Source organism: Gymnoscopelus braueri (assembly GCF_963280865.1).
Source record: "Gymnoscopelus braueri genome assembly, chromosome: 5".
Taxonomy (NCBI): Eukaryota; Metazoa; Chordata; class Actinopteri; order Myctophiformes; family Myctophidae; genus Gymnoscopelus; species Gymnoscopelus braueri.
The window spans coordinates 22,124,563-22,148,838 of NC_137606.1; the positions used below are offsets into that span (position 1 = coordinate 22,124,563).

At 45.3% G+C, this 24,276-nt stretch overlaps 2 protein-coding genes across 3 annotated transcripts in view; one reads left to right on the forward strand and one right to left on the reverse strand.

Moving 5' to 3' along the window:
- Window positions 1-24,276, reverse strand: part of cyp2y3 (cytochrome P450, family 2, subfamily Y, polypeptide 3) — a 63,101-nt gene that overhangs the window by 23,910 nt on the left and 14,915 nt on the right. Inside the window, exons 3-9 of one of the 2 annotated variants that reach the window (XM_080429485.1) lie at window positions 23,659-23,808; window positions 21,567-21,727; window positions 21,197-21,373; window positions 17,751-17,892; window positions 16,750-16,937; window positions 15,544-15,685; window positions 11,671-12,860 (exon numbers count right to left, since the gene is read on the reverse strand). In XM_080429485.1, the coding sequence (XP_080285611.1) occupies window positions 12,679-12,860; window positions 15,544-15,685; window positions 16,750-16,937; window positions 17,751-17,892; window positions 21,197-21,373; window positions 21,567-21,727; window positions 23,659-23,808 (1,142 nt within the window). In that variant the 3' untranslated portion in view covers window positions 11,671-12,678. Of the gene's footprint in view, window positions 1-11,670; window positions 12,861-15,543; window positions 15,686-16,749; window positions 16,938-17,750; window positions 17,893-21,196; window positions 21,374-21,566; window positions 21,728-23,658; window positions 23,809-24,276 lie in introns of those variants that run through there. The other variant, XM_080429486.1, reaches the window with a different exon arrangement.
- On the forward strand, window positions 18,760-20,511 carry LOC308085151 (CXXC-type zinc finger protein 1-like; the record flags this gene model as incomplete). Its single annotated transcript, XM_080428235.1, has 1 exon — window positions 18,760-20,511. One exon carries the CDS (start codon window positions 18,760-18,762, stop codon window positions 20,509-20,511), a length of 1,752 nt encoding a protein of 583 aa, XP_080284361.1.

Consider the following 24,276-nt stretch of genomic DNA (forward strand, 5'->3'; position numbering starts at 1 on the left):
GTAAGGACCTTTTGAACGTGGTTGTACTGGTCAGTTGGCAGTAAAACAGTATATGCGACTGTAAGAACGTGGTTGTACTGGTCAGTTGGCAGTAAAACAGTATACGCGACTGTAAGAACGCGGTTGTACTGGTCAGTTGGCAGTAAAACAGTATACGCGACTGTAAGAACGTGGTTGTACTGGTCAGTTCCCAGGTTTTTTAACCCATTCAATCCGGGAACGCATCTCTGTCATTTTAGATTTATTTAGCTATTCAAAAATAGCAGATTGACCACATCTTTTTGATATATATATAATATATATATAAATATAATAAAAATATATATAAACAATATATATTCAAAGATTTGTGAAGCAGGGCGTTGCTGAAAAAGATCACACATGCTCAGCATATCTACCCTGGGTACATAAAAGTTTAAAAAAGGGCCATCGTCAGTGGCTTAAAGGTTAGAGGACAGCATTGTTGCCAGAAGGTCCCCGGTTCAATTCCCCGGACTGGCAGGACAAATCTGGGTGGGGAAGTGAATGGCGACCACTCACCCCTCCTTCAACACTGCTGAAGTGCCCTTGAGCAAGGCACTGAACCCCCAACTGTTCCAGTGGAGCTGCTTAGTGGCCAACGGTATAAGAAAGACTGTGTCGTGTGTCGTGTGTGTGTGTGTGTGTGTGTGTGTGTGTGTGTGTGTGAATGAATATTTTAAAATAATGATTGACCCAATAGTAGAAGTAAAAGTAGTCATCCAAATAATTACTTGAGTTAGATTAATGTATCTAGTGAAAAGAGTACCAAGTTACTTCTTACCATCTCATTTACTGTTTACAATAACGGAACTTAAATGTCTAAAATGTTTATCAGTAGAAATAAGCAGAATATAAAATTCTAATTGTATGGCCTAAAAACCATGTTCCTTTAATAAAACAATGCAACCTAATACATTACATCTTTACAAAATAACATCAATTAAGGCAAACAAAGCAGGCAGTGCCTAATATAACTATTGTTTCTTCTATTAACCTCGTGTGCTGTGTGACTGGCATATGTTTCAGCTTCTTTGGCGAGAGAGAGAGAGAGAGAGAGAGAGAGAGAGAGAGAGAGAGAGAGAGAGAGAGAGAGAGAGAGAGAGAGAGAGAGACCTCATTAACAATTTGCAAAAGGTACAGAGGTACAGTCATAGCCTACAATAATGCTAAAAGGATAACACACAATTCCCTGAGGGCTTGTTTCCATTGTGGTCCTGCGTATTAAATTCATCAAGACATATAAAGACATACAATACTAGAAGTAGTAGTATTTACAGAAAAACAGTGGGGGGTCATTTTTCTTCTGGCAAGCTAGAAGACTTGTCTAGGTCCAGTTGCAAATTGCAGACAGGTGCTCTTTTATGGCGGTCTTGTAGGAGGGTAGGTACTCTAGGGAGTCGCACTTTATGATGGCTGGTGGTAGGGCGTTCCACATTTTGGTGGCATAATAGTGGAGACAGACAGACAGACAGACAGACAGACAGACAGACAGACAGACAGACAGACAGACAGAGCCACACAGAGCATTTCCAGTATAACGTATAGCTAAAATGTTCCCCGTTACTGATTTACTGGATGTTTGTCTATAGTGTGTCTTCTCACCTTGGCCAGGGATTTAAAGGGGGCTCGTTTGTCCAGCTGGTGCAGGTTTCCAATGAGAGGAAGTGCTGTGGGTCCAGGAGGCAGGCGGTACTGTTTTCGCTTCTTCACAGCAAACACCCAGAGCAAGGCCAACAGCAGGCCTGTTAGCAGCAATGTACCAGACCAGACCAGATCCATAACTCTCTGCACAGGATAATGTCACACTTTGACTTGTAGTACAATCCTTTAATAGCAGTCTCACAGTGGCTGTGTGTGTGTGTTTAATCCAAACTGAATGGAGAGGAGAGGGGTGAGGGGAGGGGAGGGGGAGAGGGGAGGAGAGGAGAGAAAGGGGAGGGTAGAGGAGAGGAGGTGAGGAGGGGAGGAGAGGAGAGGAGAGGAGGGGAGAGGGGGGAGAGACGGGAGGGGTGAGGGGAGGGGTGAGGGGAGGGGAGAGGAGGGAAGAGGGGGTGGGGGGAGGGGTGAGGGGAGGAGGAGAGGAGAGAAAGGGGAGGGGTGAGGAGAGGAGGTGAGGAGGGGAGGAGAGGAGAAATAATTGATCTTTTAACATCTAGATGTGAGGGCCGCGAAGGGCAGCATGTTTATGCAGATCCAGGCCAAAACAGCAAGCCTGTTGGAATGCAGTCAGGGGTCAACTTTACATAACCCGTCCTGACGTCAAAACCGCGCCTCCTTGGCGCTCATGAAGCAATGATTCACAACCTTTTTAAAATGGTACATTTATAGCGCCTTTACTCACACACCGGTGGCAGAGGAAACCAAGGCACCTGCTCATCAGGTGCAATCAGGGGTCTTAATTGCTCAAGGACACTTCGACACTATCACAGGGGGAGCTGAGGATTGAACTGGAACCCTTCCGATTAGCAAGCAGGCTGTCTACCTCCTGAGCCACTGCCGTCCTTTTTAATTTCAAGGACAGTCAGTTTGATTTGATTTTAATCTCTGGGACCCATTAACTCAGAATCAACCTCAAGGACCCCCCCCCCCCCCCCTGTTGAGAGTGAGGGTTCCCATAAAAAAAATCACATTGAGTATTTTTTTCCTTCTAAATCACTGAACTTCAGTTGTGGCAGGTCTGCTACAACTCTCAATTATTTTAAATCCTTTTTTAAGACGGTTCTGTTTGCTGCTGCCTTTTTACTGAGTTTTTTCATGTCTTTCTCTGCGCTGTAATTTTATTTTCTTATTTCTCAGTTTTAACTTCTCAAATGTATTGTTTTTAGTGTTTCTTTTGCACTCCCTTAATGATGTGTCGTCTTGCAATGATGCGATGCTATGTGAGAGTGTGTACTAGCTAACACCAACTCAGGATTCCTGAATCGCTGCCCTTCACATCCTCCATCAGGTTCTTGAGCTCTTATCATCGGCGATGATCTGCGTTGCTGTTAAACATTTTTAATCATTTTTTAAAACATTAGCTTCTTTCTTCCCCACTTCCCATGTCCCGCCTCCCCGCATTGTGATTGGCTATTAAAAACATACATTATAAAGCATGTACGAGCTCGGCCAATCAGAAGCAGTAACTTAGGGCACGCAGCTAGCCAATCACAACGCGGGGAGGCGGGACATGGGAAGTGGGGAAGAGAGAAGCTAAAGTTTAAAAAAATGCCTGATGTGAAAAACTGGAAAGATGTAAATTGGCCTATATGAGTTTGTGCAATCCGATGCAATCAGCTACGCGAGGACACCTACCTACTTCATTATTGGTGTGGAACAAGAAACAGATCACCAGAAGGGCATTAAGGGCTCTCACTTGCGACATGCAGGGTTCCATGCCTTCTCTGGGAGCTGACAGAACATTTTGCTGGTGGGCATCAACGATGATGAGGAAGATGGAGTTTGGTCACAAACATCTGTGTTATGGAAGATGCCGGGACTATAATTGGCATCATCAAGATTAGAGTCATTAGTGTTTATTTTGTTTGTATAATATTATACTTAGTTATCATTTCTTATTTTTGTATTTTGCATGTGCAGTTCATTGCTATTGAAATAAATGTAGGGCCCTATCTTGTCCAGTGCCTTACCCCTTCGCACTACCAGTAAATGATGCACAAGGCAGCTGGCACTGTCCCTAAACGGTATCTTACGGGGATAAGGGATAAAGCTGATGTCTGAAGATATGTCCCTTGCACGATGCTATAAATCCCCAAATAGTGGGTTTAGCCACTCCGGGCCAAGATAGGGCTCTTGATCTGCGAAGTCTGTCACCGTTTTCTTTAATAATTTTTTACAAAATGTTATTTAAAAAAAAGAAATGTTTGCATGATGTATGCAAATTATACTAATGAGGAAAGCTTGCATGACTGCACCATGGTAATTTATTGACAGCACAAATACGGACAATGGGCCCGATTCCTAATAGTTTCTCTATGCAAAAACCGACGTGCAATTCACAAAGGCGTGTGTAAATCCCTGATATGTGCGGATCACAGTTGTTCCTCATTTTTGCCAGAAGGTCAGAGGTGCGTTCATATGGAAGATTCTTTGCATTGCTCCACGACCCCATTTAAGACCATAATATGGGTGTTAACAGCTTAGTGAATCGGGCCCATAGACTCTTAGATCACCTAGGAAGTTTCTAGGAACTCCACAAATCTAAATATATCACTCAACAAAAATGAACAAGTGAAAATTATGGCCACCACAATTTCATGAATAGGCCCCTGAAAAGTAGGCGTGGCCAATTATACGGCCAGGGAGTCATTGTTACTAAAAACTGATGGTTAGAATGGATTCAGAACCCCCCAAAAAAACCTGGATAGACATCCCACACGCTCATATTTTCATGGGACCCTGGTAAGGCTGCAGTCATCCCCTTTATTAAGTGCATGCACTACTGATTATCCGTTTCTTGTTCCCCACACCAATAATGAAGTAGGTAGGTGTCTTTGCATGGTACCATTGGATTGCACAAGCTCATATTGGCCAATTAATATTTTTCCAGGTATTCTCAACTTTGATTGGGTCCCACAGAGTTTCCCAGAGTAGTTGGGTTGGAAATTAATGTACTACGAATGGGACATTTGGATGTAATTGGCTGATTTATAGTGAAAATAGATCATTTGATAATGGTGGCACTAATTCGCATATAAATGGTAAATGGGACATTTTGATATAGCTCATCATTTTGTACTTTTGATTTCTACAATCTAGAAACACTAATTAGAAGTATATTTCCGGAGAGTGCATGATACCTGTCACGGATGCAGAGTGATTTGAACCCAAATGCAGAGCCACACACAACAGAGTAGATTTCAAAGTATTTAATGACGGAATGAGGCAAACCTTACAGCTTAGAAGCAGGCAGGAATCAAACAGTAGGCGGTTGGCAACACAGTCCAAAGGAACGAACAGCAATACGAAAGACCAAGGCATGAACATCAAGACAACAAACTATGAACTGACAATGGCTGTATGCAATGAGTCCAGTTTTATAGGGAGCAGGGTGATTGGGGAAGTGTCCACAGGTGTGTAATGGGCATGGCACTGCTGGGCTGATGAGGGAGTGGGGACAGGTGTGTAACTGGGACTGAAGTGTGGTGGAATAGAATGTGGGCGTGGCCAGGGCAGAGAGACAGAACAGAAAGAGAGAAATAGACAGGCAGAGAGCCAGACCGTGACAGATACCCCCCTCTTAAGGGACGGCTTCCAGACGTCCCACGACTTTGACCAGGTACCAACAGGGTGGGTGGAGGGGACCTGGAGGAGGGAGACTGTGTCAGGGGACCGGAGAAAAGGGGTCTGGGGGTAAGGACCCCACAAGGATGGGTGATATCTGTCGGACGGCCAGGATGGACCGGGGCTGAGCTGGTGACGTCAGGCGGACGGCCAGGATGGACCCGGGCTGAGCTGGTGACGTCAGGCGGACGGCCAGGATGGACCGGGGCTGAGCTGGTGACGTCAGGCGGACGGCCAGGATGGACCGGGGCTGAGCTGGTGACGTCAGGTGGACGGCCAGGATGGACCTGGGCCGAGCAGGTGCCGTCAGGTGGCCGGCCTGGAAGCTGAGACGAGGCAGCTGAGGTGTCGTCTGGTGGACGGCCCGGAGGCTGAGACGAGGCAGCTGAGGTGTCGTCTGGCGGACGGCCTGGAGGCTGAGACGACGCAGCTGAGATGTCGTCTGGCGGACGACCCGGATGCTGAGACGAGGCAGCAGAGATGTCGTCTGGCGGACGACCCGGATGCTCAGACGAGGCAGCAGAGATGTCGTCTGGCGGACGACCCGGATGCTCAGACGAGGCAGCTGAGATGTCGTCTGGCGGACGACCCGGATGCTGAGACGAGGCAGCAGAGATGTCGTCTGGCGGACGACCCGGATGCTCAGACGAGGCAGCAGAGATGTCGTCTGGCGGACGACCCGGATGCTCAGACGAGGCAGCAGAGATGTCGTCTGGCGGACGACCCGGATGCTCAGACGAGGCAGCAGAGATGTCGTCTGGCGGACGGCCTGGATGCTCAGACGAGGCAGCAGAGATGTCGTCTGGCGGACAGCCTGGATGCTCAGACGAGGCAGCAGAGATGTCGTCTGGCAGACGACCCGGATGCTCAGACGAGGCAGCAGAGATGTCGTCTGGCGGACAGCCTGGATGCTCAGACGAGGCAGCAGAGATGTCGTCTGGCAGACGACCCGGATGCTCAGACGAGGCAGCAGAGATGTCGTCTGGCGGACGGCCTGGATGCTCAGACGAGGCAGCAGAGTTGTCGTCTGGCGGACAGCCTGGAGGCTGAGGTGACGCAGCAGAGTTGTTGCCTGGCGGACAGCCTGGAGACTGGGATATGGCAGAACAAGCAACATCGGGTGGACGGCCTGGAGAATCCCATGACCACTTAGGAGAAGTATCTGGAGGATGACCAGACGGAGCCACACAGGATCTGGAGGATGACCGGACGGAGCCACACAGGACGCTGCAGGCGGGACCCCAGAAGGCGCTGGAGGCTCTGGAGGCAGGACCCCAGACGGCACTGCAGGCTCTGGAGACGGGACCCCAGATGGCACTGCAGGCGGAACCCCAGAAGGCGCTGCGGGCTCTGGAGGCGGGACCCCAGACGGCGTTGCAGGCTCTGGAGGTGGGACGACCGGCGACGCTGCAGACAGGACCCCAGACGGTGCTGCAGACTCTGGCGACTGGACCCCAGACGGTGCTGCAGACTCTGGCGACGGGACCCCAGGCGTCACTGCCAAATTTGGAGACGGAACCCCAGGCGTCGCTGCAGACTTCGGAGACGGGACCCCAGGCGTCGCTGCAGACTTCGGAGACGGGACCCCAGGGGATGCCGCAGATGCTGGAGAGCCATCGTCCGACACACCTGTCAGCTGAAAGCCAAGGACCAGGGCTTCCATGACTTCTGGCAGACACAGGTCACCAGTGGAGATGACTGACAAGGGCTCTGGCAGGTCATCGGCTGATAGGGCTGTTGAGGGTGCAGAGGAAGCAGGCAGGTCATCTAGGGAGATGTCTTGCAAGAGCTCTGGCAGGTCAGCAGCAGATACAGCCGGCAAGGATGCAGAGGGCGCAGGCAGGTCACCAATGGAGGCAGCTGGAGAGGACTTGTAGATGCTGGGAGAGCTGAGTAGCGTGGTGCTGGGCGGCGGGGTGCCGGGCAGCGGAGTGCTGGGCAGCAGGGTGCTGGGCAGCAGGGTGCCGGCGGCGGAGTGCCGGGCAGCAGGGTGCCGGGCAGCAGGGTGCCGGGCGGCAGGGTGCCGGGCGGCGGCGTGCCGGGCGGCGGCGTGCAGGGCGGCGGCGTGCAGGGCGGCGGCGTGCAGGGCGGCGAGCAGGGCGGCGAGCAGGGCGGCGAGCAGGGCGGCGAGCAGGGCGGCGAGCAGGGCGGCGAGCAGGGCTGCGGCGAGCAGGGCTGCGGCGAGCAAGGCGGCGGCGAGCAGGGCGGCGGCGAGCAGGGCGGCGGCGACTCCTGGACGTTGGGACAGCATGGGCTCCTGGTGGCGTAGGGGGGCATGGCGACCGCGCCTTCTCCGGGCAGGCCCACGGTTCCCCACACAAAGGGCCAAGCGAGACCCCTCATAAGGGTCCTGGACTGAAGCCGGACCAGGAGAGATGGATGCAGGAAGATCAGAGTCACGGCAGGCGGGGCCTGGAGAGCCTGGCTGGGTGCTAGCAGGCTGGTCGGTAGTCAATTCAGGGCTAGCAGGCCAGGGGCTAGCTGGCCGGGGAGCTGACTCAGTATAGACAGGGATAGGTTGGACCCTGCTACAGAAGTAGGCCAGCAGGCTCATTGACTGGGTTTTAAGCTGGTCAGGTTCTGTGCAGGCGGGCTCATGAAACACAGAAATAGGTTGTGTACATAACTGTTTGGAGGACTCAAGACAGGCAGGTTGAAGGGCCACGAACCCGTGTCTAATAGATTGGTGAGCTGGCCGGGAAGCATGGGGTAGAGAACTGGTCTCAAAGTTCTTAAGCCTCCCACGAATCACATCCAAATGGGGGACAAAATGACTCACCCATGGCCTCTCTTTAAACCACTGCTGCTGGATTGAAATCTCCCTTTGAAGTTCAGCACGCAGGTTAGGGGGAGAGGCCACGAGATGATCAACAACATTTTCACAACAAGTTCCCCACCTTCTTCTTGAAAAGTTTTAACTCTGCTGGGTTCATTTTTATGGTCAGTTCATACTGTCACGGATGCAGAGTGATTTGAACCCAAATGCAGAGCCACACACAACAGAGTAGATTTCAAAGTATTTAATGACGGAATGAGGCAAACCTTACAGCTTCGAAGCAGGCAGGAATCAAACAGTAGGCGGTTGGCAACACAGTCCAAAGGAACGAACAGCAATACGAAAGACCAAGGCATGAACATCAAGCCAACAAACTATGGACTGACAATGGCTGTATGCAATGAGTCCAGCTTTATAGGGAGCAGGGTGATTGGGGAAGTGTCCACAGGTGTGTAATGGGCATGGCACTGCTGGGCTGATGAGGGAGTGGGGAGAGGTGTGTAACTGGGACTGAAGTGTGGTGGAATAGAATGTGGGCGTGGCCAGGGCAGAGAGACAGAACAGAAAGAGAGAAATAGACAGGCAGAGAGCCAGACCGTGACAGATACCCCCTTCTTCCCACTCTACTAATGTTTTATGAAGAAGATGGCTTGTCCTAAGATGGAATTAAGTTAAAGGAGAATTCCGGACAAATTAAGTGTTATCTTTGATGTCTCGTTACTCACCTACCGATGTGAAAAGTAGCGTTCTTTTTTTTCATATATTCCCCTGTCGTCATTTTTTAAACCCCCTCCGTTGTCATAATGGGAGCGCGTGGCTAAGGGAAATTCGTCTATTATAACCGACGCAAAGTTGTTTTTTTCACTACTAGTATTCATAGTAGAGTCTCATGATAGTCAAACATGCGTTGAAACTATCTGCGAGGCTGCCGTCAATGGCGAACGATTTAACACTGGTTGCTTGTTTCTTCCAGAACCTGGCAACTCGTGTTGCCAGAATCTGGAAACAAGCAACCAGTGTTAAATCGTTCGCCATTGACGGCAGCCTCGCAGATAGTTTCAACGCATGTTTGACTATCATGAGACTCTACTATGAATACTAGTAGTGAAAAAAACAACTTTGCGTCGGTTATAATAGACGAATTTCCCTTAGCCACGCGCTCCCATTATGACAACGGAGGGGGTTTAAAAAATGACGACAGGGGAATATATGAAAAAAAAGAACGCTACTTTTCACATCGGTAGGTGAGTAACGAGACATCAAAGATAACACTTAATTTGTCCGGAATTCTCCTTTAAAGCTCCGTTTATAGGGAGGGGGTGAGAGAGAGAAAAGAGAAAGGCAGGCACACTGAATGCGCACACACAGCTGTCTCGTAGGATTTTATGTGGCCGAAATAGAAAAACATTTCAAGATGTGTCGTCTTGGACATGAGATTTTAGGCTAGAAACAGAGCTAACTGCCAACTCCACCTGTTAACCCCTGTGATAATGAATGATTGAGAGAGAACAACAAAACGAAAACGGTCTCTCCCAATGCCATTAAAGCAAGTTATGTTAAAGGTCCACTCCTCCCAAAATCATGTTTTTTGAGTTTTTAATATGTTTTTGAAGCGTAGCTATAAAAATCCTGGTGGTTTTAAGCACTCTGCTTTTCTCTAAAGCATCATAGGATTTTTACCCCCAAAACTGGCCTTAAGACCGCCCTCTCTGTGAAAGCAGGTGTGTGACGCATGACTCAGGTATCATGTCACATCATCAGGGACACGCCAATCACGTTCGCTTCAAAGAGATGTGTAACCATTCACATGCATGCATAAAGTCAGCCTCTAAGTGGGCAACATACCAGTGTGGGACAGCCTGAGCCAGAACATCAGGAAGTAAATAGAACAACGTTGCGTGTGTGTGTGCCTGTGTGCCTGTTTGTGCCTGTGTGTGTGTGTGTGTGTGTGTGTGTGTGTGTGTGTGTGTGTGTGTGTGTGTGTGTGTGCGTGCGCGTGTACGTGTGCATGTTCGCACGCGAGCAACTTCCCTCGACAGCTTTATGGCTTTATTGCCCTTCCAGATGTATGCTTCCTTGAACGGTGTATCGAAGGCAAATACCGCCGATCGACAAGCTCACAACGCGCCGCATCCGAGACACACTGTGAGCTTGTAGAACAGCGCAGAGTTTTCCTTCTAGGCCAATGCAGGGGTCATCAATGTGTCCGTACACAGACAAACGTCTCCGTGGCAAGACTTGTCCATGTCCACAGCAAATCTTTGATTAAAAAATGTAAATACTAGAGCCACTTCAGAATAGGTAGGACACTGATTTAATTAATGCAGAAATACAGTGGTGTATACTTGTACGTTGTTACAACAAAGTAACAACGTATAAGTACTTTGTCTCAATACTTCTATACTTTATTTGAGTTAATAGCCTACTCATCACAACTTTCACTTTTACTTCAATACATTTAAAATTGTTCTTTTACTCTACTACATTTTCATTGGACACCTCGTTACTCAAATCAAATCAGAATATAATTGCCAATTGATTATCCACACTGTTCATATTCAGAACAGGTAGTCTCATCAAGACAAGATGCCTGCTGTCCATTGTTGTATGCTGATGTATAAAATAGATTTAAAGTGGTTAAACTGATTTTGCTGGGGACCCCCTGGAACCCCCTCAAGGACCCCTGGGGGTCCCCAGACCCCACTTTGAGAACCACTGGCCTACGGTGCCAGTACACCCAGAAACGCCACTGCCGAGAGAGAACCATTCCAAAAGATGTCTTCCAGGCCAATGAATGACCTGATTTTAACTTAGTTTAACACGATCAGAGGACACTGCCAGACAGGTATTCAAGAGTCTGAGTTTTTTAAAGCTTAGATATTTAAATGACATTTGTCAATATGACAAAATATGTCAATATGACAAAATATGTCAACATGACAATTCTTGGATAAGAAGAAGAAAGTCTGCACACTGTTCTCAAGCTAAAAAAAAAACTTACTTTTTATTTATGCAACGTTTCGACCTTCTAGGGTCGAAGAATTCTTGTCACTGTTTCTGATTACCTTTAATGCTTTGAAAAGTTCAAAGCCATTAGTTCAATTTAGAAAGGTACAGAGATGGCCATGGAAATAATAACTATAATGCACTTGACTTTTAAAGCAATTTTTTAAACTGGGTCACTAATTGCTCCATCTACGATTCTACGCCTTTCCTCTCAGCTTTCCTACTTACTATCTTGGGGGATGAGGACTAACCACTCTCCCTCTTTAAAAACACAGCATGAGTTCTCCATTTTGTCTACTGGACTAGTATTCACCTGTTTCCTAGTGTTTTCCACTTCCTGTCGATTTGATCCAATGAAATCCAATGAAACTGGTCAGATGACCAATGATATCCAATGAAATCGACACAAAGTAGATTCTTTGTGTCTCCTACCGGAAATACACCCGGTCATAAAATTATTGGCTTAGGAATGCCACAAAAACTAAAAAATAAATCCCTGAATTGAAGGCTTCATGGGGTGTGCAATTGATAGAAAATAAGTCATTTTTTGGGTGAACTCCTCCTTTAACATGTCTACGGTGGATTTTTATGAAACAAAAACTTTGCAGATAGAAAGAGGATAATTCAAGCTTTCCGTACAGCTGCCATGTTGGTGAGTTTAACGTTGTTTAATACAATCAGATAGGACTTTTCTGTTTGGATGTATGGGCTGTCAAGGCCAAAAAGTAGTTTTTTTGCCACACAGTAGGCGTTCCCGCATAACTTCCGAGTACGATGATGTCACGCGCATAGCCTCTATACATTTAGTATTAATGGTAATATTATTGACCACTCATTTTGTATGTCCGTGGCAAAAATTTAGTTTGCGGAAAATGTCCATCACAAGCCGGCATGTTGATGACCCCTGGGCCAATGTAAAAACATAATATGACAGTATTCAACAACACATGTTATTTTTCTTTTGTCAGAACACAATTACCTTGTTCTATCACTGCCTACATCGTGACATTATGGCAAAACTAGGTTACAATATGTACATTGCAATTCATTTATAACTTAAAGATTCTAATTATAATAAACATAGCCCACAGTAGGCTATAGGCCTATTCAAAATATTGAGCCCTGACAAGGCAAAATTAGTCTAATATTGCATTTTGCCAATGATACATGGGTGACAGAGAATTTCAGACCACATTTGGATGTGTGAACTGGCACTTTAATTCTTTAGCTGGAAGAATTCTGGCACTGTAGTGAAAACACAGCTTTACAATTATAAACAAACCAACATACAATATAAGTGTATACAGGGTATCTTCACATTTATAAAGTGACAATTTAAGGACTTATAAGGACTTAAAGAATAATAATAATTATAATAAGACCAATACTACGTCAAAACCATTACTACGTCAAAAGTAACCAACAAACTATACTATAAAAATGGTCAAACACTAGCCAAATTGTCAAATATTACCCAAGAAAGAGGCAAACATTTTGAAAATAGCCGATCTACAAGCTCAAAATGATTTGAACCGGAAACGCAAAATGACGGTGTCGTGTGTTTCCAATTCACTGGTACCACCCGGTTGTGCTCACCGGGGGGTGGCGATGACGTGGTACTTGCGGGGCACACTAGCGAAGCTGCTGAATTCCGGGCTGAGGTCGATGGAGTCTGGACCAGCGCTGCAGGAGAAGGTGAAGCGCTGCAGTAATGATACGATGAAAATGAACAGCTCCATGCGCGCCAGAGACTCTCCAACACACGCCCTCTTCCCTGGGGAGACACACAGACAAACACAATGATAAAGACCTGCAGGAGATCAGAGGGTATAGGCCTACTGTAAACAACGTTTGTCTGGTGGTCTTACTGCAAATATATATATATATATAAAACAAAAATTAAATAACAAAATTCGCCCCCCCTGAAAGATTTGCAAGGAGCCACCACTGACCGGTAGTTAGCCAGTGGCTGAAGTTCATGCTATTCTGCTATGACTTCCAGAATTCTGCAAATAGGTAGGTGTGGTTCATTGGCGGAAAGTAAACAATGTTTACAGAAACTGAATAATCTTTGGTGAGACAAAATTGGAAATAAATCACAATGTTTTTTTTTGCTGTAAGAAAATTAGCTGAAATTGTAATTAATTTACCTATATTGTTGTAATCAATGATTATGTTTCATCCAATAAAATGCATCAACATCAGTTGGATATATTCAACAACCTAAATAATATGAATCACTGAACCTAGGCTCACCAACAGCAGGTGTAACAGTACACACAGTATTCATTTTTATTTTAAAGGTGCATGTGTAATTTGTATCCACTAGAGGGTGCTTGTGTTCAATTAAAAACGACTGCATCATTTAATATCTACAGTTTTTCTAGCATAAACCTGGAGAAATCTGCAGGAGATTTGGAAAAAATGTTTGAGATAATCTCCTTAATGCAATTGTATGCCTGAGGTATTCTGTTTTAGTAAAGTTCTTCCATCACAAACATCCAAGTCCAGGTCAGGTGTCCTGTGTAAGCTCCCAGTGATAATACAAAAAAAACATGCACCAAGAGTTGGATACAGAGTTCATTTTCATAATTTCCTGCAGATATTTCCGGGTTAGTTCATGCTAGTAACACTGCACTGCAGAAATGTTACATGTTTTAGTGTTTTAGTTGAGCAAGTCAACACAAGCACCCTCTGCTAAATACATGACAGGATTAGACATTGCTCCTCAGGATATTAACAGTATTGGGTATAATGGGGTTTCCACCCGACAGAGACGATATGGATGTTATTTGGAGTGATTCATGGGGGCCATGCTCATCCTCAGAGTTAGACATGGAGATGATATATTATTTACATCAGTGGTTCTCAAAGTGGGGTCCAGGGACCCCCAGGGGTCCTTAACAGGGGTTCCAGGAGGTCCCCAGCAAAATGTTTATATTTTTAGCCGTTATTTCATCCTTGACAATGAAAATGTTTGAGAACCACAGGTACAAAAATTGAAGGTTTTGAAATTACAAATATGTAGAGTAATACTGCTCTCTGACAAGACAAGCCGGTGCTCTTTCGTCCCTGGAACAAAATATTTTGAGATGGGGGTCTGTGGCCAAATACTTTCAAAAGTTTGAGAACCACTGATATAGCAACATACGTTTTTTCAGGAAACTGTTAGGATTTAGAAGACAAAATACATAGAATCAGCCTCAGGTCTTTTTTTTTTTTTTGCCCCACAGTTTTCTTACCTTTTCTATGATGTTATGATATCCTTGGATGAATGGTACAGTAGAAAAATGTCACAACTCCATCCCGCCTTCCCGGGTCCGCCACAGCTAAAAGCGTGCGCCTATGGGCCTTGCGCTAGATCGCATATTTTGATAGCTTTTTTTTTTTCACGTTGACGTTCATAGTGACAGAACACTATGCAACGTGATTGTCTTGAATGCGCCCCACTGGAATTATCGACCCGGGATGGAGTTATGAAAATGTTCTACTGTACCATTCATCCTTGGATATCATAACATCATAGAAAATGTATGAAAACTGTGGGGCAAAATTCCCCTTTAATGGGTAAAGTTGTTCTGTCTGAGTTACGAACGGAACGGACAGCTCTGTACAGTATAGGGCCTGGAAGATGGCGGTGCCAAAACAAATGGGTTAGTGATGTGTGCCCGGAGGTTGGCACTGAGCCAAATGTGAAATGACACCAGAGGTATCCTTTAACAATTAGTCAGCTCTGGCTGTAGCTCAAACAATCCCACTCTGAATGGGCTCCGTTGTCAAAGGTGCACAATGCCATTGAAGTGCAGATTTCTTAGTTGTCCGGGCGGGTGCAGGGGTAAAGTTCCCTGTCTGCCACCATGGAGACTAGGGGTTTGATTCCTGCACCACAGTGCCTCTCTGGCTTAGCCGGGTGCTTCAACCAAACAACAGTTGGTCGTGTTATGGGGAGGGAAGCTGGCAGGGGAGGGCCTTCTCCGTTTCTACACTAGGTCTCTTAGATCAGCAGATCAGAAGCTCCTCAAAGTCCCATGCACCCGCTTCAAGTTAAAAGTCTACCTCTACCGGTTAGGTCTGCACCCTCCTTGGATATTTTTAAAAGCAGACTTAAAATGCACCTTGTTTTCCCTGGCCTTTTAAAAACCTCCTGCCTCATGGAGAATGTTGGACACTTCTTTATATGCTTTGTGAACTCCCAGATTTTCTTTTCAACCTCAGCTATTTGTCTTCCGGTTTGGAGTTGTATGCTCTGTATTTGATGCTTTTGGTGTATTAAATTTGATGTTTTTTGTCATCATTTTCATGCTGTGCTGTTGTTTTTAAATGTATTTTATAAATTAATTTGACTTGACTTGAGTGGTAGGTAGAGTTTGGTCCCCCACACAGGGGAGACCTGGGTTCAAATCCTGACATGGATTGCAGCTTTAAATCATTGTGAGCAGTGCAGTGCTTTAATGTACCTGCAGAGAAGGGCAGGAAGGCAGGGTTCTTCTTAAAGTTGCTGTTGTGGTCCAGGAAGTGCTGTGGGTTGAAGGACCAGGGCGTGGCCCACTGGCCTTTCTCTCTCAGGATGGTGTGCAGCATGGGGAAGATGAGTGTTCCCTGTGCAAACAGGGAAGATCTCAATAATGAGGTGCTGGATATAAAAATCCTTTTCATTTTCTGCATTCAACAGAAGAGGGTCCTCAGAGTTACTACAAAGGTGCCTCCCAATTTTTGTGTGATAGGAATGTTTCTTTTTTCTTTTTTTTATAGTAATGGTTGAACAAACACATTGACATTAATCCAACCTATTATTATCAAATATAATTTGTAATCAAACAAACAAACAAATAGAAATACATAACACTGATGATGCTGCTGCCAAACAAATCTACGAAGCCAACAGAGCTGCGATGGTATCCAAGCAGGAACTAAACCGGGATGCCCCTTGGCAGTCTAGGGAGAAGGACAATCAGTGGGAACGAATCTGTGGAATGTGAGTATCTGGGTTGTAAGGCCAGCTACCCAGGAACTGTATCGATGCTTCGTCTCTTCGTAGGCTCGCTGCTTATTAGAAATGGGAATTCAGAAATATATTTTAAAGATATTTTTAAAAGTATTTCCGTGAACGGAAATGACGAACGAAACAACGCTTTCGGGAGGTGTAGTTCCATACTCTTTATAGCATGTGGAGATTGTCGAATAGTTGTCTGGACACACAAGACGACTGGCATAGAGGATATTATTATCAGCTATGGAATATGTCAAGTCAAGACAGTCTTGTCTTGGGTTCAAATCCAAGTCCAAATTCCTGGACCTCACTTTGGGAACCACTATGTATGCAATACTGTATGTATGATCGAATTTGTGTTTATACACATGTTTTATAAAGGTCAAAATGGTATCGATAAAAAAAAAAAGAAATAGGATTTGTTAAAGGGAACTGTTAAGGAATCGGACGGTTAAGAGGGAATCGTTAAGGAACCGGAATAGTTAAAAATCCTGAAGGATCCCAACCATAGTCTTGACAGAGAACCCGTAATAAAGTAGTACATCTTTAGTGATAAAGAAACAGTGGGATACCTTGAGGATAGTGTAACCTCTGTAGGAGATGTATTGTGTTGCATAGATACCTTGGGGATGGTGTAACCCCTGAAGGAGATGTCTATGTGTTGCATAGATACCTTAGGGATGGTGTAGCCCCTGAAGGAGATGTCTTGCATTGCGTAGTGAGGAATGTTCATGGGGACAATATCCAGGAACCGCTGGACCTCATGAATCACTGCATCCGTGAAGGGGAGGGACTTTCTGTCCTCCATATTTGGGCACCTCTCTTGTCCAATCACGGCATCAATCTCCTGCTGCATTTGCTCTGAACAAAGCAGGCAAACTTTACACACTTTACACGAAAATGTCTTGGTGATGTCAAATGAAATGAGAATGTTGCATATCAGGTCATATTTAATTAACCATTTGTGTATTGGTTGAAATGACACTCCTTACTCCTTTCAACTCACCCCCACTTAACCATTGAAATAATTTTCATATGTGTACTAGACTTTGCAAAATGACAAAGGGTTTTCAGGTATGTTTTGCAATGCAAACGTCTTCAGTTAATCCCGATTTCTACTTCATATGTCATACGACCTGTGACGTGTTGTGAGCTTATAAATCAGTTATTTTCTGTATGGGACGACTTAGAATAAATTAGGCCTTTCTTAGAAAAAAAGGGTTTTTTCTTGGCCTTGTATTGAGTCACTTACCCTGTATGTTGGGGTTCTTGTCACTTACCCTGTATGTTGGGGTACTAGTCACTTACCCTGTATGTTGGGGGTACTAGTCACTTACCCTGTATGTTGGGGTACTAGTCACTTACCCTGTATGTTGGGGTACTAGTCACTTACCCTGTATGTTGGGGTACTAGTAACTTACCCTGTATGTTGGGGTGCTAGTAACTTACCCTGTATGTTGGGGTACTAGTCACTTACCCTGTATGTTGGGGTACTAGTCACTTACCCTGTATGTTGGGGGTGCTAGTCACTTACCCTGTATGTTGGGGTACTAGTCACTTACCCTGTAAGTTGGGGTACTAGTCACTTACCCTGTATGTTGGGGTACTAGTAACTTACCCTGTATGTTGGGGTACTAGTAACGTACCCTGTATTTTGGGGTACTAGTCACTTACCCTGTATGTTGGGGTACTTGATGAGCACGCTGAGCATGAATCTGAGTGTTGTGCTGGTGGTCTCTGTTCCTGCCAGGTACAGATTTAACACGGTAGACACCAGGTTCTCATTGTGGAACTCTGATGTCTGGAGCTCCTTTTCCTAAACACACAAAAGTGTAAACAAACCATATAAGTGGTGGTGTAGGAAGCACAGGGGTTACATTACTTCCTGTCCTGTGCTTCCCCTAAAATATCAACTTAAACTTAAAATTCACAGGAAAATTATAAAATAAATAAAAAGGATTTACTGTTTGTTGTCACATCACAAGTTTACTCCAGGAATATGAATATGGTGAAATTATTTTGTGCAAGCTTCCTCCAAATTAGTTATATTATTAAATAAATAATTGGTTAAATAAGAGTATAAGATGACATACAGTCTGTACTGTGATATTATCATGACCAAGTGAGCCCACCACTCCTAATAGCTGGGAGGATGTACAAATGTACTGTAACAAATCCCCCAACAACAACAACAGCAAATACAGTGTTCCAAAGACTCTTGTGCAACTTATCAAATAAGATATGAAATATACATAAATGTATGAGAATGTATGTACCCTCATTTTACATAAAGTGAGTTACAACGAAAACTGCCACAGGCTGCAATGTGGATCTCAGACGTCATGCGACCAACCTGTGACATCAGCCACCTATGACATATCTATGATGTAGTATGACTCCAAATTAGAGCAAAGTTTCATTCATACATTTCAAAAAGAATAAAACATGTGAATAAGATAAGGTTCTACTGTGGGCTGCTGGCAGTGTGACCAAGAAGTGTGGTGCTGATCGTTCTTGCAAAGCACTGGACCGTTACAGACCGACCCTCTAACAGACAGTTAGCCTCCTGCAGATTCACTACGTACAAAGACAAGTCAGTGTGTCAATGTAAAATAGCATGAAGTAGCTATACTGTCCTACAGTAATAATAGAACATTTATCAGAGGACCACATAAATCTCAAAATGTCTGACATGGACCCTATACTTGGGCCTGAAGGCAGTAGCAGAGAGGGGGGAAATGCACCACTTTACTGTATCTGCCGAAAACGGGATATCAACCGCTTCATGATTGGCTGTTATAATTGCAATGAATTGTACGGGCACTGTATGAATGTCACTGAGAAAGCGGCCACAGCGATCAGGGAGTGGTACTGCGTGCGATGTAGAGCTGAGAACCCTTCGCTGGAGGTGAAGTATCACTCAAAGGAAACCTGTGAGAAGGACACTGATTCGGACCGATTTGAAAAATACGCCAATCCAAGAACTCCCGAACATAAGTGTGAGATGCGACGTGGATCAGAAGCCAAACGTTCTGTCCGCGTGTGTGGGGAATGTGAGCCCTGCAGAAGGACTGAAGACTGTGCTGAGTGTGACTTCTGCAGGGACATGAAGAGGTTTGGTGGCCTGGACCAAATAAGAGGGATGTGTCAATTCAGACAGTGTGAGGTTAGAGGCAGGAAAACGTTGCATGTGAAAGACGAGGAGTTCCCTTTGCAAGAGAGGCGGAAGCGTTCCCCCCACAGACGTGGACACCGTCTGGACGACCACGACAGTGAGGCCGAGCTCCACCGGCAGTGCAAGGCAGCGGGAGGATATGATGACCTTAATGGACCCTGGCTCAGCGATGAGGACGACCGGCGTCCTTTCAGTCCTGTCTCGCGTAAGAAAGCAGCGAAGGCGAAGCGCGTCAAAAGACGAGACGAGAAGTTTGACAAGAAAAAGGAGTCACGACGCCACAAACAGAAGCGAAAACACAAGGACAAAGTCAGGCACAATGACAACGTGGACAAGGTGAAGAAGAGGAGGAAGAAGGAGAAGGAGATGAAGCTACATCAGTGTCTGGGGCCCAGCTGTGTGGATGCAGCACGTCTCAACTCGAAATACTGCTCCGAAGACTGTGGCATGAAGTTAGCTGCCAATCGGATCTACCAGATCCTGCCGCAGCGTATCCGGCAGTGGCGGCAGAATCCCTGCATCGCTGAGGAGCTCGGTAAGAAGCAGCTGGAGCGAATCCGTCGCGACCAACAGAACGTCCGCCTGCGCCTCACTGAGATGGAGCGGCGCTTTCACGAGCTGGAGGGCATCATCGCCAAGGCCAAGCAGCAGGCGGTGCAACAGGATGAGGAGGTGAGTAAAAAGGCTAGTGAGGACCTGGAAATGACCTGTGTTTCCTGTGGTCGTACCATAAAGTCAAAGGTGTTACTGAGACATATGCAGCAGTGTTACGCTAAGAACGAGCGTAAGACCTCTTTTGGCTCCAAGTATCCGACGAGGATCGAAGGAGCGACCAGACTCTTCTGTGACGCGTACGACCCCCGGAGCAAGACGTACTGCAAAAGGCTTGAGGTTTTGTGTCCGGAGCACACTTCCAGAGGCCCCAAGACCCCGGTGGACGAGGTGTGTGGCTGTCCTGTAGTCAGGAACGTGTTTGAGCTGACCGGAGACCACTGCGGCCTCTCCAAACGGAAGTGCAGCCAGCATTGCAACTGGGAGAAGCTGAGGAGAGCCGAGGTGGACCTGGAACGGGTCAGGGTGTTGTACAAGCTGGAGGAGCTCTCTGTGCAGGAGCATCATGTCCAGACTGACATGAGCAACAGGACTGGTCTGCTCCCTCTCCTGTTGCATCAAACCATTCAGCATGACCCCTCGACAAGTGATCTCCGAAGCAACAAGGACAGACAGCCTGCGTCTGTTGTTCCCCATGCCGCGCAGTGATAGATATTGTACATATACCGTTACGTTACTGATCCTGCGTGGGAAATTCAGGCACCAGAGACAGACAGCACAGCTGTTTACAGCTGTAAACGTTACAGATACAGGGCAAAGAAGTACAACATGCAGAAGAATAACATCACAATAAAGACACCCTCAAACGAATCAGAATGAAGTATACCCTCTATACAATCATCCCGCCTGGTGGAGAACAAGAGACACCATCAATATTACATAATATTGTACATGATGCGAGAATTTGAGCAATAAGAGATTTAACCGTAGATTTGACCCCTTTACAACATTTCAAATCCTTCTACCCCAGATTTGACCATCAAGATATAAATGTAGAAAGTACTCATTATTGTATACATTTGAAAGTTTTAAATGTATACAAATCTTTTGAAAATAGAACATCTTGCTTGTGGATCTGCTATTTTCAAGTGGTAAATGTATGTTTTGTAATAGTCATCCAAATCTGCAAATTAACTAGTAACTAAATTTAAAATAATTGTAGTGGAGTAAAAGTACAATATTTGCCTCTGAGATGTAGTGGAGTAGAAGTACAAGTATAGAAATAGTCAAAGAACCTCAAAATGTTACTTAAGTACAGTACTTGAGTAAATGTACTTTACACCACTGAAGCAGTTGCATGGATGGAAACAAAAGCCTATGGAGGATAACTGACCTGATTGAGCCGGTTGAGGAAGCAGTCGATATAATCGCGGGGCGAGTCTGGATCCATGGTCTCCTTGTGCTCTTTAATCTTCTCATTGATGAACTCTCTCAATTCTTCAATGGCGGCAAAGAATGACTGGTGTCGTCCTGGCAGACGCTCCATTAGCCAAGGAAAGACGTTGTACAGCTGCAAGAGATGACCAGAGGGGGACTTGGTGTGGACTGTCAGTGTTAGTATATCTAAAATTTATATAGCGCTTTTCTAAGTACCCAAAGTGGGGGGGCACTAAGAAAAGGCGAAGCTTTGCTTGGAGCCCCTAACTTCTAAAATCCGCCCCTGGCTAAGTGACTATTTATGTTGCCCATCGTCACCGTCTTACCTGTCCCCAGGGGCTGCTAAAGAACTTGATGGTGTTATTGATGATCTTCAGCAGGTGGAGGAAGTTTGCGTTGTCGTAGCTGAAGCGCTGGCCGAACACCAGGCAGCCAATCACGTTGGACACCGTGCAGCTCAGGAAGAACGTGGGGTCAAAGGGCGTGCCTGCGTTCAGGGAGAAAGATGCAACACGTGATGCAACCATCTCACGTTTCAACTGATGTGGGCCTCGCCCTCTAATGCAGTGATTATTTTTAAGGACCTCAATCTGTGTTAATCTTTGTGTTTCTGACTGCCATGGATGTAATATTACGTCATCTCAAATCCAACGCTTGACTGCCAATGACGTAATATTACATCATCTGGTGTTTTTTAGTGATTAGGCTAGAGGGCTCTTTGCCAACCTATGAATGATGCCTTGACTTTGAGAGAAGGATACACTTGGAAATGACGTCATCTAAAACATTTTCACCCTGTCCGCTACAATGTTATCAGATTTATAAAAATCACACCCTGTGTGAAGTGGGCGGTGTCTTCCTAGCTAACCACAATACTGAATGGAGTCAAACAATATATATGCTTTGATCTGAAAGAGCCACTTAGTGTCAGCATGTGTCTTGCTAGCTAATCACAATACTGAATGGAGTCGATCAATCATGTACAAAAGATAAATACATTTATCTTTTGTAAAACACACTTTATGATGGACAAAACCATAACTTAAAAAAAACAATAGTTTGGTTTTTTTTAAGTTATGGTTGCTTATATAGGGCTATGCACATGTGTCATGTGACACTGGCCAATCACAGTCCTGAATAGATTGTGATTGGCCAATCACAGCGCAGGATAATTGTACAAATTTCCAAACCTCACTTTTAGGGCCGGTTTCACTGCCCAAGATATTTGTACATTTTTCCCAAATCTCACTTATAGGGGCGGTTTCACCGCCCAAAAATAAATGTATCTCGGATTTATTTTCCCAGATTGCGTTTTTGGTGAAAACGAGCTATATTCAACTGCCGATAACTACAGAACGGACAATCGTGGTTACAATGTATTTTTTCCGGTGGAGAGAAAGACTCGTCTTTCCACCAAGACATCGTTTGTTTCCGCATTTAAATTATTTTTCTGTGGATCGTCAAAAAGACTCAAAATAAGGTAAAACCGCTGGCAGCGGCGGATGAATTAATTAATTAATACCTGCCAATGAATGTGTTAAAGAGCAGGAGAGACAGCTGTTACTGAACAATCTCTCTATAGCAATAATTACTATCACAACTCTTTATCTTTTAAACGAAAAACTTGTTTTAAAGTTACATACCCTTTAACAATTTGTACACTGTCAGACTTACAGAGCTGGCTATTTGGCTCCAAAATATCAATCATTTAGCTCGGGACCCCATCAAACCCCATCAAGGACCCCTGGGGGTCCCGGTGACCCAATTCTGAACGACCCGTTTGGTTTAATGACTATAAAGATACTGTGTACCGATTTGTGTGATGTTTGGACAAAATCTGTAGTACTGTCAATTTTTGTGTGTGTAAAAAGCAGCCTCCTGTTGGCGCTATAACAGGCCCATGTGAAAAAGTGTGCGTGCACAGTTTCGCTGCGATCAAGCCAACAGTGCCGGAGATTAGCTGTTCACAGACGGCCACACACACACACTCACACACACACACACATACACACACGCACACGTAGTCTCACACACCCACAAACACACACACATGGACGGACAGGGTGCAAAACATAGGCTCGGTCTAGGCCTGGCTGAGACAACAATAAATACATGTTACCCATAATTCCTCTCATCTCAATAGAGTAGTGTGTTGCATTGTGTTTATTTGCAGAAACACATTGCCCTCTCGCTGTATTTTGGTGTTTTCACTGTTTATTTTGGTAGCCCCGTCTACCTAAACAAACACCAAAATACAGGCGAAACAGCAGTGTGTTACTGCAGGTAAACACCTCCACACTACTCCCAGTGGCTGATGACTGCTGGCATAGAGGGAAATGAAGGGTACGAAACGTATTAATAGTTTTATTATGTAAACACAGGGCAAAGTTACATACTATGCCTTTACTGTACACAAACCTTTGGTGCCCTCTATGCGTGCTGTGAGGTGTCTGCTCTCCTCCTGGATCCACTGCTCCATGCCTTTCCGTCCCATCCCAAAGTCTCTGAGCGTGGTGAGGGTGAAGCGTCGGAGCTGACGGTGGCGTTCGCCGTTGCTGATGGCTAAACCTGAGGCAAACATTACGGAATTCAAAATAAATTATTCATTTTATTATGATGATGATATTAGCAACTTTCATAGACACAGTTTAGGTTGCTATTGGTATTTTTGAAGGAAAAAAATACATTAAAACAAAACAGGAATGCCAGGTTACAAGTAATTAAGTGTGTCTGTGGGTTTTCTAATATTGAATTAATGTGAACAGCGTGTGACTAAATAATAAATAGGTTCCACAGATTCTTCTTTTTTACCATTTCCTGAAAAGTAACGGTTGTGGATATACACGGTTTCCACCCGAAAGCAACAATATTTGTGGGCATTCTGCTAGTTGACACATTATGAACTTGTAGATCGGCAATGTTTGGCAATTTTCGATGTTTTTCTTTTTTAAGTACCTGCATAACATGATGATGTTTTGACCATAGTACATTATTGATTTTGAATATTGGTACCGGTCATTGTTGTTACTAATTTCT